The sequence below is a fragment of the Daktulosphaira vitifoliae genome, unplaced genomic scaffold (genome assembly GCF_025091365.1).
Source record: "Daktulosphaira vitifoliae isolate Bord-2020 unplaced genomic scaffold, ASM2509136v1 Scaffold_4, whole genome shotgun sequence".
In the NCBI taxonomy this organism is placed as follows: Eukaryota; Metazoa; Arthropoda; class Insecta; order Hemiptera; family Phylloxeridae; genus Daktulosphaira; species Daktulosphaira vitifoliae.
Genome location: NW_026099575.1, coordinates 42,758,906 through 42,772,789, shown reverse-complemented (window position 1 = coordinate 42,772,789; position 13,884 = coordinate 42,758,906). Strand labels below are relative to the sequence as shown.

Below are 13,884 nucleotides of genomic sequence, written 5' to 3'. Positions count from 1 at the left end.
TGATCTATTACGATAAAAATGTAAAAAAAATCGAACTTTTCTGATAAATGTACTGTGAATAGTAATTATAAAATTTCCTGATTGCATATTAATCTTAACAATTTCATGTTTTTCTATTTAATATTGTCAATTTCAAACTTGCAAGTTGAGCTATAAGTTATGGCAATAAATTCATTTTTTTTTTTTATTAAAACTTTCACTTTAAAGGACAAAAAAAAGAAGGTTCAATATGTATTCTTTTAACATATTAATAATCAAAATCAATAATAATTTGAAAACAATTAATTTTAAAATTATATAATATATAATTAAATGAATTGCTAATCTGGGTATAATTAAGGAAATAGAAGTTGATGTTGCTTTTGTAATTATCCATCAATTTCTTAGAATTAAACACTATCTACAGATTTGCATCTAAGCGTTTCTTATGAAAGTGATTTTAATCACTGTCAGATTAAATCTATACTGGACCCAACTATGCAACGTCCATACTTTGCCGTGACCCCACTGTGCTGGTTTTTTTTCCTATAATAATTATAATTATTATTTATAATTCTATCCATACTCTTAAAATTTTGTTTAAGTACTACAAAAAAATTATTATTACCTTTAAAAAAATAAAATTATTTTATATTAAAGCTAACAACAAATTTATAATAAATTCATTCTAATGTAGTAACCCTATAGTCTTGGCCAATCATACAATATGGAGTATGAGATACTAAAAAGGATTAATATGGTCAACAAATGTAATTAAACTTTGGGAAACTTAAACAAATCAAGAACACATAAAGAAATTAATAGTCCAACTATTCATCACGCTAAAAAGTTCTATAGTACTGTATGGAATACAATGTTGGACTATAAGGAAAAGTGATGTGTCTAAACTGAGAGTTTTTGAAAGGTAAATATGAAGAATGATATATGGACCCTGTCTTGCTTCGCGATCATGGAAATGGCGTAAAATTTAATAAATTGATTATGTTTGTACGGAGCTATTTGGCAGAGTTATATCTTTGAGGCTGGAGGTTCATATATACTACTATAGGTCCATACCACTCTGGGTAGACACACGAGGTGACTCAAACCCACCTATCATCGATAAATTAATCACAATAAATCTCATATTGAAAATATGCTTTAAAAGCGTGTTTTCCAGTTTTTTTTAACTATATTTATTTTTCATTTTCTATTTTTTTATGACAAGCGGGATGGGGTGAATGCGACGACAGTCTAGTCTCAAGGCTATAGACGACGGCGATATACGCGAGAATAATAACACGTGTCGCGTGGAGACTTACAAACAACATACATGTAAAACTAATATAAGCGTGTTAATAAAGATCACTTTATTTTACTATTATCTTCTATTTTTCTTACAGACCCTCGTACTCATACCCTGAGTATTAATATTATTAATACAATAAAAGTAATTGCTCAACACCCACACAAAATCATATTTAATTATTTCATTCTTTCTTTTTAAATTACTACAAAATTTATTAAGTATTACGATGATGATGTAGTAGCCTAATGATAGTGTATAAATATTTTGTTTTTCTTTTTTTAATGATAATTTTAAAAAAATTTGCTAATACGGTTTGATTTTGCTGTAACTTTTTAAGAAATGTATCGCTTTATAAAAATTCATATTTGCCATATTTTAGGTAATTTGGTAATGCTTTGGATGATATTTTTATACAAATCAATGATAAAAATTCAAATACTTATTAGGAACATATGGTATTTTTATTTTTTTTATACATCCGAAATATATTTATATAATTGGTGATTATTCACTGGTTAAAGGATTTTAGCTAGTAACATTTATATAAATTGTTATGCGAGCCTGCTGTGGAAAGATGTCGTCAATAAAATAAATTAATGAATAATTTATGTGAATGATTTAATATTTATTATTATGTCAAATCATTTCACTTTATAAAGTATAATAATGTATAGTTATAAATAATATAAGAAGTAGTATACAAAAACATACAATGATGATTTAGAATTAAGATGTAGAATTGTACTTACAAGGTCATTATTTAATCACGACTGACTTATATGGGACCTAACAATGGAAGCATATGCGTTAGCGTTGGGCCATGTTAATGGTCAGCACAATCCAATCGGCCAGCTATAATTGGACAATCATCCATATGCTAAAGAATGACACTCAATATAACATTAGTCATATACAAAATAACATTATGAGATTCTTAGAAAGATCTATATTACTTTAAAAAGAGAATGTAAGTCGTAGAGTTGCAAAATTACGTGTTATCACGAAATATTTTTTTAATCTGACATTTCTTTACTATAGTAAAGAAACATAAAACTATAATTTTCCGTTCATTCGTCAAAAAAAATAAATATTTTTAATTTTAACCACATAAAATTATATTTTGTTTTTAATGTATTTTTTACATATTCGGTGTTAAATTCAAACACTAAATGATATCATTATGTAAGTAATTTAAAGTATGAGTCTGTGAATTATGACGTCTAACTATAATAAAATAAAATACATTATTATAGAATAAATAATTAATATTTGCATTATTTTAGTATAAATTACAAAACAACGTACCTAATATTATTAACTTAAAATTCAAACATTTAAATAATTTTTTTTTTAATTTTTGATTTCTTTTATATATAAATCATTACCATGCATTTAAAAACTATACTAATCTTTAGTTCAGTATGTTTTTTTGCCGGCATAATGGTAAGTATTTATTCGATGGTTTATTTATTTATTAATAAATATGATATATAAATATTTAAAGGGCCAGGGACTTAATGCAAAACAAATATGTTACTTTCAAACACTGGTATGGAATCATTTTGATATCAAAAGTATAAAACGTGGTTTCTCATGTATTGGTATCGAAGAGGATTACAATGATTGTAGTTTGGAAGAAAATATAAATAACACAATGTCTTACAGTAATTTTTAACTCTTATACAGGGTGATTTTTTTATCATAACCCACTCAATTACTTACAGAATAATAATAATTTATACGTTTTTTTTTATTATTATCTTTAGTTACACATTATTCTTGAATTATTAACTATGTAATACTTTTTAAGTTCATCCCTTATGTCTGGTAAGGGTGTCAACTTTGTTTTTTTAAATGGTAACACATATTTTTAATTTAATAAAATGTTTGAGTTTTTAATTCAATAATAAATGGCATTTGAATTTTTAATAAAACTTAATTTGTTTATTAGATATAAACATTTAAAGTTTCAAATTTTTGAGTTAATATATAGGTATAATACACAAGGGATTACAAATACAGGTAGCTAATTGATTTTTTATGACATCGATATTAACAGGTACACAGCATTGTTATTATCAATGATAGTAAGGTACATTGTTGTGAGTTTATAAATACACTAACTGACAATACAAAAAGTATATCTATTGATAGTCATAATTGATAATAAACAATCCGTGACTGTGATACGGATCACGAAGGTTTTTTTAAAATGGTAAATGTGAGTTTTTATCTTGTTATTTAACATGGCCGCTGGAAATTGACAGCCGGTCATCGTAAGTGTACCGGATATCATGTGAAAAAAAAGGCTCGGTACGGGAATAGAACCCGTGACCCAAGGCGTCGTATAGATAAACGTTACCACTAGGCCATCGCGCACTTATAATTTAGCTCCCGATACACTTTCATTTAGTTTGATAACGTGATGCGCGGCGGAGGGAAACACGGTACCGTGTCATAGTGTACATGTATAGCACAATAATGATGTTTCTTCGGTGTAGATGAGATAATAGTACTTCTCAGTTAGTGATAATAAACTATATAAAAAGATATAAACCTAAAAGTTTAGAGCAAATGTAAAATTGATTATTATACGATGATGATTACGATTATGTACCTAACGTGGAGGGATGTTATACTATTGAAATACATATTAACTAATGAAATATATATATAACTGTTGTTAAAGCTCGTCAGTAAATAAATATAGTTTAAAAGCGTGTTTTTTAGTTTTTTTAAACTATATTTATTTTTCACTTTTTAGTTACATGTTATGATAGTAGTTACTATCAATATGATGGTTGTAACGGGTAAAGGGGAATTAGGGTTCGATTCCGGAGAGGTAGCCTGAGAAACGGCTACCATATCCAAGGAAAGCAGCAGGCGCGCAACGTGGAAGTAGTAACGAAAAATGACAATACGGGAATCATCTGTTGTTACGTCGCTATTTAGGGGTTTAGCCTAAATGCCCGTCGACAGTATTCTAAGGGACCAACGGGGGATAGCTGGCTAGGCTATATCTACCTTAGGTACTGAAGTTTCCTATTTAATTTATATTCCCTTAGAGGAACTACCAAGGGTCGCACTACAATATATATATATAACACTTTAGGTTAACAACGATATAAATAAATATTTATTAAGCAATTGAAATATTAAATGGATAATACAACCTGCTGGACACCTAGAGATGGTATAATCCAACAGGGAGCTGACGGCGACACACACACACACTATAATATACGGGGTAGCGAAGTTAAGTTAATTATCAGGCAAAAGTAGTGATCGCGAAGATGGTAAAATGTCAACTGTCGATAGGGATATCTTAATATGGCACATTGGCCGTGAATTGCAAAAAGTGTTTATGTGTGCAGTCCGCACTCCTGTTAGTATTGCTGTATGTCACTGTGTTAATTATATATATATATATATATATATGTCTATTAAACGGTACAACGATGTTATGGGAGACAGAGATATGGGCACATGCAAATGTGATCGTATCAGTAGTTACTATCAATATGATGGTTGTAACGGGTAAAGGGGAATTAGGGTTCGATTCCGGAGAGGTAGCCTGAGAAACGGCTACCATATCCAAGGAAAGCAGCAGGCGCGCAACGTGGAAGTAGTAACGAAAAATGACAATACGGGAATCATCTTTTGTAAACGGAATAAATACCCTATATATCTCTTAATGAGAATAAAGCGTATTAATATATACGTTTTAATAGTAATTAGAATATAATATATTATATATATATATACATGTAAAGCGACTTAAGTACGTTAACGTATCATGCATGAGGATAGCCGTGTTTTGTAGGCGGGCGTGGCGGGGGAACATTATACACGAGGCATATACGGCGGCAGAGGCGTCGGCTGTAGGAATATATAAATGAATATTAACGTATACGTATATATAAATATTAATATATATATGTATATATATATATATATATTAATATTAGCGGCGATGGTAAGAATATATAATCTTCGCATAATATCGCGGCACTTTCGCTGGCATCGACGACGCCATGTCCGGCGTGATCCTCAGGCGTCAAAAGGTTAGCAGCGTTGATGGAGGCGGTGCGCGATTGCAGATCGGTTTGTTGACGTCACTTTGAAAACAGGAAGATGACCACGGTATCATTAGCGGCGGGACGTCGTAGGCTGTGAGGCACATGCTGGACTTAGCACCGCGGTGTTGGTCAGTCAAATACTCATAGTAGGGCGACGGCTGATAAAGATGGCACGAGTCGTGGGGCATCGTGTATAACGAAACGACGCTGGGCCGTGTCAATAACAATAAAAATTTGTTATATATATAATTGATGACACGCACGCGTATACGGGTAAAAAAACCAAAAATATAATTATACAGGAATTATGTGTTAGCGGTGAGTTGTGAGCGGGGTGCGGTGAATGCGTTACGACAGTCTAGTCTCAAGGTCATACACGACGGAATACGCGACATAATAACACGTGCCGCGTGTAGTTACAAACTTACAACAAACAACAAACAACATGCATATGAAACTAATATAAGCGTGTTAAAAATGTATACATTTCTTGTTTGTATTAACGTCAAGTCATAGTTTCAATTTTCTATAGACAACAAATGAAAAGTTTTGAATTGAGCCCTTCAATTTTTATACGCGTTTTCCAAAAAAGTAACTACTTAATACTTTTTTTTGCCACTCGCACTACCATCACCGGTTGTGCGAATGACTCATTACGTTGAATGGTTCCGTAAGTGATCGTTGCACGCCCCCAAATTGTTGTCGGTGCCTTTTGTAAATTTTGCGTTCTCGCCACCATAACAAGTACCTCCGTTTGTATGTGCGCCATATATTTTATTCTATTGTTTAGCACATTCTGTTGTGCTTTGGCTCTCTCGAGATTTCGTACCTTTACACGGTTTGAGTGTTCGGCCCTATCCAGATCTGAAGTGATTACTTTTTAAGCGATTAACTTTGTAGTCTTAGTCTGTTCACAAAGCGTTTCTTATGATAGGTATTTCAATCACTGTCAGATATCATCTATACTTGTCCTAACTATGCCACGTCCACACTGTGCTATTGTTTTTTTAAATTTTATTTCGTTTAAAATTTATACTGGAGCACAATAATAAGAAATAGTTAGGATCAATACGCTTATCCTTTTAACTACACCTTTAATCAACCTGTATTTAATGTATCAATATTTATAGGTGAAGTAGCCCAAGGACTCTTCAAGATTTTGAATTGTATGGTTAAAGTTAACAAGTGGGGCGATAACAAAAAAGTAAAATTACATATTAATTAGTTTATTATGATTTTTACTTAAATCATTAATAAATTATTTTGCATTCTATAGGTGGAAAAACTAGATATAAATAATGTTGAAAAAATTTCAACTAAATTCAGACATTTTGACAAAAACAATAATGGTTTTTTAGATGAAGAAGAATTCACAGAATTCATTTATGATTATGAGCTCCGTGATTTAATTGGAAACGTAATTATAATTTTATTTTAATATATTGATAATTATTTAAATACGTGATACATCGCCCAAGATTTTTTCTATCTACACAAATTTAATAGAACATCGAGTGATTTTGATAAAATAATTAATTTAATCATAGAAATATATTCACACGAATTATAACCAAAAAATATATAATATAATAATTTAATAATTTAATAATAATATAATAATTTTTTATTTATTTTATTTCTCGATATTTATGAACCCTAACCACCAGAAATTTCAAGTAACGTCAACTTTAGTAGTTTAGCTACTTAGTAAACTTTACTAAAATTATTACTAAAAACAAATTAGATCACCATAAAATTTATTTATACAGTGTGATTTATTAAGAAATTGAAATTATTATAATCTCAATTACTCGTTAAATAGTTATATTTTCATAAAAATGCAAAATTTAATTTATTTTTATAAACCATTATAAATATCAAGTTTATTATAAAGAAAAATTATTCTTAAGGGTAGAATTTAGGAGAAAATTTTATAAGTTAAAAAGTAACCTATTTTTTTTTACTTTTCATTGGAGAGTATTCTTAATAAAATTATAGACAGGTCGATAACTAATATTGTATTATTACTTTTTGAGTCGTTAAAATTTTTAGTTATAGCCAAGCGGGGTGCACACCGTAGATTTTTTTTTTTAACTAAAAGTATTTATCATAAGCTTCAATTTTACATATATTTAAAGCTCGGAATATTTCCGGAACATTTTCAAAAGTGAAGTTGAAAAACTACTACTTTTTACTCGTATTTTTAGAAATTTAAACCACGCCTGTATAAAGGAAAATTATCAGATTTTTAAAAAAAGTATGTCGGATGAAAGGTATATATTAGTGATGGGAAATATCGAATAGAAACTATCGAACTATTCGATAGTTGTCCACTATTCGAACTATTCGATAGTCATTCAAAAAATATTCGAATAGTAAATATATTCGATAGTTACACAATATATTAGAATAGTTTTAAAAACTATTCGATAGTCTATTCGATAGTTTATGCTAAAAATAAACTATTCGGTTGTATAAACACAATTTGAATAGTTATACGATAGTTTAAAATATTTGAAAATGCCCATCACTAATTTTTACTATTATTAATTGTATAATAATTTATTTATAAGTATTCGTTAATTATCTTCTTATTATAATTAAGTATACTTAATAAAAATTTTAGGTAGAACTAATCGAATATTTTTTAAAACCATTCGGTAGCCCATTCGAATAGTTTATGCTAAAAATAAACTTTCGGTTGTATAAAAACTATTCGAAAATGCCCATCACTAGTATATATATAATTTATTTAGAAACAAAAATTGTATAGATTCATACATTTATCAAATAGTTCTAATAATTTAAAGTTTAAAATATTAAAACGAAAATCTTAACATAAAATAGCATATTTTTGAAAACGGTAGCGATTTTCACCATGAAGACAATAGAAAGTTTAAAATTTTTATTATTCATATTAAAATATATTTCATAAGATTAAATTTAAATATTTAATTATATACTTGTGTCTTATAAGCTTAGGGTACAAGGTTCTAACGCGCGTGTGGCAATGAATTTTTTTCATTTTTGCTTAATTCTTTTTAAGTAAGAATAAATTTTCAACTGCTTTGATTTTTATCTTCTTTAGATTCAATAACTTCAATAAAGATCCAGGATCCCATCACTGTAGTCGCCACTCGCGAGATGATATTTTTTATTCATATTAAAATAATTTTACTTTATCTTAAGTTTTAGCTTCAATGCAAAGCTGAGAAGATATTTTTTTGTGACTATCATTTATTTTTTCTGCTCTAACTTGACCTACTTTTTTCAACAATACGTCAAATGACTACAATTCGTATCTATTTATTAGTTATTTTAGTTAAAGTAAATCATTAAAATTAATTCAGTTCATATTTCAATTGTAGTATCTTTTTAAACATCAAAAGTTACTATGAAATGATTACTATTATTTCTATTTAAGTTATCTATTACGATAAAAATGCAAAAAAATATTGAGCTACTCTGATAAATTTACTATAAATAGTCATTATAAAATTTCCTGACTGCATATTAATCTTAACAATACAATTTTTTTAATTCTCATAAAATTTATTATTTAATAATGTCAATTTGTAAATTTTGCAAGTTGAGCTAAAAGTTATGGTAATTAATTAATTTCTTTTTATTATAAATTTTTAAAAAAATAAAATTTAAGGGATTAACAAAAAAGGTTAAATATGTAATTTTCCTTATTTTTAATATAATAATAATCAAAATCAGAATTATTTAAAAACAATTTTTGTTTTTTCTTAATTTTTTTTTTTTATTTGTAAATACTCATTTTTTAATAATAAGTAATTATATTATAACTTAGAAGTGATAGAAAAAGTTTAATTGCATATTTGAAAACATCGAAAAAAGTTGATTTAGAAAAATACATTTTTGTTTCTGATTAAAGTTCCTTGTAGTCCAGTGTATAAAACTTATAACTTTATTATAAGTAACAAACATTTTTTATTAAAAATTATTGCATCAAGACTTTTAAATTTGTATACGCGTTAAAAGTAAAGAAATATACAACTACTTTAATATTTTTATAATATCTCCGTATAAATTATTAAATATAAAATATTATAATAAAATATTAAATTATTAAATATCAATTTCATACTAAATTTAATTACTGAAGTTATTATTTATTCATATATAATAATTATAAGTCAAATAACTAATCGGGATAAAATTAAGGAAATAAGAGTTATTGTGGTTTTTGAAATGATCTACCAATTTATTAAAATTAAACACTATCTACAGATTTGCATCGAAGCGTTTCTTATGATAGTGATTTTAATCACTGTCAATATCATTATACTTGTCCCATCTATGCCACGTCCATACTTTGCCGTGACTACACTGGGCATAGTTTTTTTTAATTATTCTATTTTTAAATATGAATTTTAATTTAAAACTTGCAATTGAACTTAAAGTTACGGCAACATATTTAATTTTTTTTTACGATAAACTTTCACAAAAACTTTTCATCAACTTAAAGGACCAAAAAATAGGTTAAAAATGAAAATTTTGACTGATTGTTTTTAACATATTAAAAATCAAAATCAGTAATAATTTGAAAACAAATTTTTTTTTTCTTTTAATTATTATTTTATATGTAATTAGTAATAATATAAAAAATTAAAAGTGATAGATAAAGTCTAATTGCAGATTTGAAAACAGCACGAAAGTTGATTTAGAGAAGTATATTTTTGCTTCTAATGAAAGTTCTTTGTAGTCCAGTGTATTTATTCATAAGTAACAAAAATTTTTTATTAAAAAGTATTGCATCAATCCCATTAAATTTTTATACACATTAAAAGTAAAGGAATATACAACTACTTTTTATTTTTATAATATCTCCGTAAAAATTACAATATTATTGAATATCAATTTCATATTAAATTTAATTACTATAATTATTATGTTTTCATATATTATAATTATAAATCGGGATAAAATTAAGGAAATAAGAGTTATGGTTGCTTTTGAAATAATCTACCAATCTCTTAAAATTAAACACTATCTACAGATTTGCATCGTAGCGTTTCTAATGATAGTAATTTTAATCACAGTCAGATATCATTATACTTGTCTCATCTAAGCGTCGTTCACACTGTGCCGCGACCCAACTGTGCTACCGTTTTTTTTATTTAAAACTGCCATAACTTTTTCAAAAATGAACAAATCAATATAATTTTTTTTTTTAGATGCATTATGTCTTTACCTATCATTTGGTATATTTTTTTTATAAAATTTAACCCTTTACCAGCCCATAGGGGGGGATTCAAAATGACAACTTTTTCAACTTAACTTTTGAAAGTGTTCCGGAAATACTGACACTTTCCTTACTTACTGAACACCCTATGTAAGTATATTTTATTTACTTCCAATATTTTAACTAGTATTTGACGCAGTGGTGTTAATTATAAATGTCTGTACTTTAATTAATAAGGATTATTCTTCTATCACATCATAAACTGCAGAATTTATTTTAATATCATTGCCTATACACTATTCTGGAACATCTAATAATTGTTAATATTTAGACCTATGTCTATTATAGTTAATCTGTCATTTAATTTTCCAGACATTTTAACTGAAAATTTTTTATTCCATTAATTGGACTATTGATTCAACATTTTGATCACTAAATTTTGTTTAACTTTATTGTTTAAAGTTGTACAATAAACCGTTCTAGAATTTCTAATAGCTTTTTTTTATTAATTACGAAATTTAATGGATCCAATAAAACGGCTTCCAAAAATATATTAATTAATAAACAAGAGCAACACTTTCACTTATACTAATACTGAAGTTTCGTCTTTTATAAAATAAGACTTCTAATTTACAAACTATCGATCCACTACTAATTATTTTACTAATTAGTTAAAAGTTACATGGAAATGACTAGTTATGAAACTAACAACAACCATGTTTCACTTCCAGCTATCACTGTTATAATATGTTAAATACTTACGAAAATAGATATACAAAGAGATCTATTTTTAGTATATTAGTATTTAGTATATAGAGATCAGCAGTCCAAACCTCGACTTTTATCGCACATACACACACACAATTATATCAGCACAGTGGATATAAAGTATTTACGCTCAAGTGCAGGTTTTTAAATAGTTATTTTATTTACGAAACGTAATTACACAAAGTTAAAATGTAATATAAAAATATACCACAAAATAAATAAAGCACAATGTACAAAGTTACTGGCACCAAACGTCCTGACCCATAACTCGACGTTTCTTCATCAAAACGTCAATCCTCATATATTTTTCATATTTCCCATTATCTCATCTTTTTCCCGTCATTATTAATTTGTTTACCCTGTACTTTCCCTTTATATGAACTTTATTATATTACTTAAGAATTTAAAAATTGCTTACTACACTAGTAAAACTTATATTATACTAATATTGACGTTATTTAATACATCCTCAGATATTTACTACAATACTAAACAAACTCACAAAATTGAATATTAGTTGTCAATATCATCTTTTGTTTTTTACATCACAAACTTTATTGATAAATTGTTCCTATTGGTGCTTTGATCAATTAGTTTAAAAAATATCTCGCACTTTTAGAAATCAAAAATTATTAATGACTTGATTTATAGAAGTCATTTATTCATTTATGCTATTGAATTTAGATATAAATAGCAAAAATCTAAGCACGTTATCGAATTAATTTATAAATTTAAATTTATGCGTCTTGTTGTTGAACTCATTATAAGAATGTAATGGTATTGGTTTTATTTCTTTTTTTAATTTAAATTATGATTTTATTAATTTTCTTAAAATAATAATATGGGAATCATTTATTTCATACATGTTTTTATTTAGTTGTTGTCATTAAATTATTTTTAAACTATGATCATAGAAATAAACAATTTTTTTTTTTATAATTTAATTATCTATTTAGCTATTGTCTTTCCAAATTTATCCTATATACAGTCCACTAGTAAATATACAAAATAATTTGGTCATTTAACCAATGCCAAGATCTAGATTTTACTTTGTAAAATTGTTCATAATTTTATAGTTATGGTTTGACTTCAATAAGAAATTAAAATTGTAGAAAATTCACATCAAATTTATAAGTGCATAATAGTTGTTTAGAATTTCATAAATATTGAATTAGAAACTCAGGTGGTCTATTGGTTTATGTAGTGCGCCTATACACATGAATACTCGTATTCATACCCCTAGAGATATCATTATTAAAAACAGATAAAAACTCTCTTATTCTCATTTTCTTTGTTTCTTATGAGTTGCTATATAAATGAGAAAAAAAAATTGATATTATGTCAAACTTTGATTATAAAGTATACAATTTTACAATTGAAAATATACTACCTGTACCCATTAAATTTAGAACTCCTATAATAAGTGTATTGTAATAATTATTTTGAATTTTGTAGGAAGTAACACTGAACGACTATGAGAATGTTATATATACTTTGACTAATTTTAGGAATGATATTTATCAAAAAAGTAATTACTAAATCAATTATTGTAAATAATCTATATTTTTTTTTTATATTGTTGTATTTTTTAGGCAGTTTAAATTACGACTTAAGTGATGTAATGTTAAAATTATTAGAGTACAAGGCAAAATTTAATCAAACAAAATTTGATATAATTGAAGATTTCGATTTCCTTCTTGATAGAGCAAACGAAATTTCACAAGGTCGTCAAGCAGAAGATTTTAAATCATTTCACGAAGAATAGATATGTTGTATAACGTAATATTTTGTTAAAGTTTTCAAAAATCCGTGTTTTTATTAAATATTATAAAATTATAAAAAGTTATAACACCTACAACCAATCATGTATTGTAGTTTTTTATTGCTCAAGGTTTATTTAAACAGTAATCGTCTTTTTAATTTAGATATCGTTTTGTTATTGACATTGCGTTAATATGTAACATACTGAACTATCCAAACGGATATTGTATGGCGATCTAATGTAGCATTAATTTAGTTTAAACGGTTTAAAATTAAAAATGATGTGTTTAAATTTTGAATAACGCTGTAATAAGTGCATAGCTGAAATAGTGTCTTTAATAGGCTTAGAACAAAAACATTGAATGTTCTAATTTTAAGATTAAAGCTATACGACGATGAATTATATTTGAGAGTAGTAATAATGCTTCGTTAAAATATCACTGAAAAATTATTCTATTAATGATGTAATTTTTCGGCGAATCATTGAAAGTGTTTATTATGAGAACAATAAGATAAAAATGAACAATATGTTATATTTATATGTTTGTGTTTTAAAAAGTTTTATATTTAAAATTTGTATAGAACTTTTACTTAAGTCATAAGCAATAGAAATGATGTATTAATGTTTAGTTTGTAAGGTTTCAGCCAAACCAGTGGCCCTACTATTTACGCACTATCCAGGGGAACACTAGACAGTGACCTAGTAGACGAGCCAAGCGAGAATAGTTTTCGTTGACGGATCTACTAAGGTTTGATTAAAAAAAAAAAAAAAAAAA

At 26.8% G+C, this 13,884-nt stretch overlaps 1 protein-coding gene and 1 long non-coding RNA gene across 2 annotated transcripts; one reads left to right on the top strand and one right to left on the bottom strand.

Annotated features, from left to right (window-relative positions):
- Nucleotides 1–335: 335 nt before the first annotated feature.
- Nucleotides 336–2,396, bottom strand: LOC126906007 (uncharacterized). The gene is made up of 3 exons (XR_007704152.1): nt 2,242–2,396; nt 2,038–2,165; nt 336–525 (listed from the first exon to the last, which is right to left on the bottom strand). It is a non-coding gene; the product is annotated as an uncharacterized LOC126906007 (long non-coding RNA).
- Nucleotides 2,397–2,615: 219 nt separating this feature from the next.
- Nucleotides 2,616–13,243, top strand: LOC126905987 (uncharacterized). Its single transcript, XM_050686206.1, has 6 exons — nt 2,616–2,731; nt 2,793–2,952; nt 6,498–6,571; nt 6,644–6,784; nt 12,803–12,875; nt 12,940–13,243. The coding sequence occupies exons 1-6, from the start codon at nt 2,675–2,677 to the stop codon at nt 13,110–13,112; spliced, it is 678 nt and encodes a 225-aa protein (XP_050542163.1). The 5' UTR covers nt 2,616–2,674; the 3' UTR covers nt 13,113–13,243.
- The last annotated feature ends 641 nt before the right edge of the window (nt 13,244–13,884 follow it).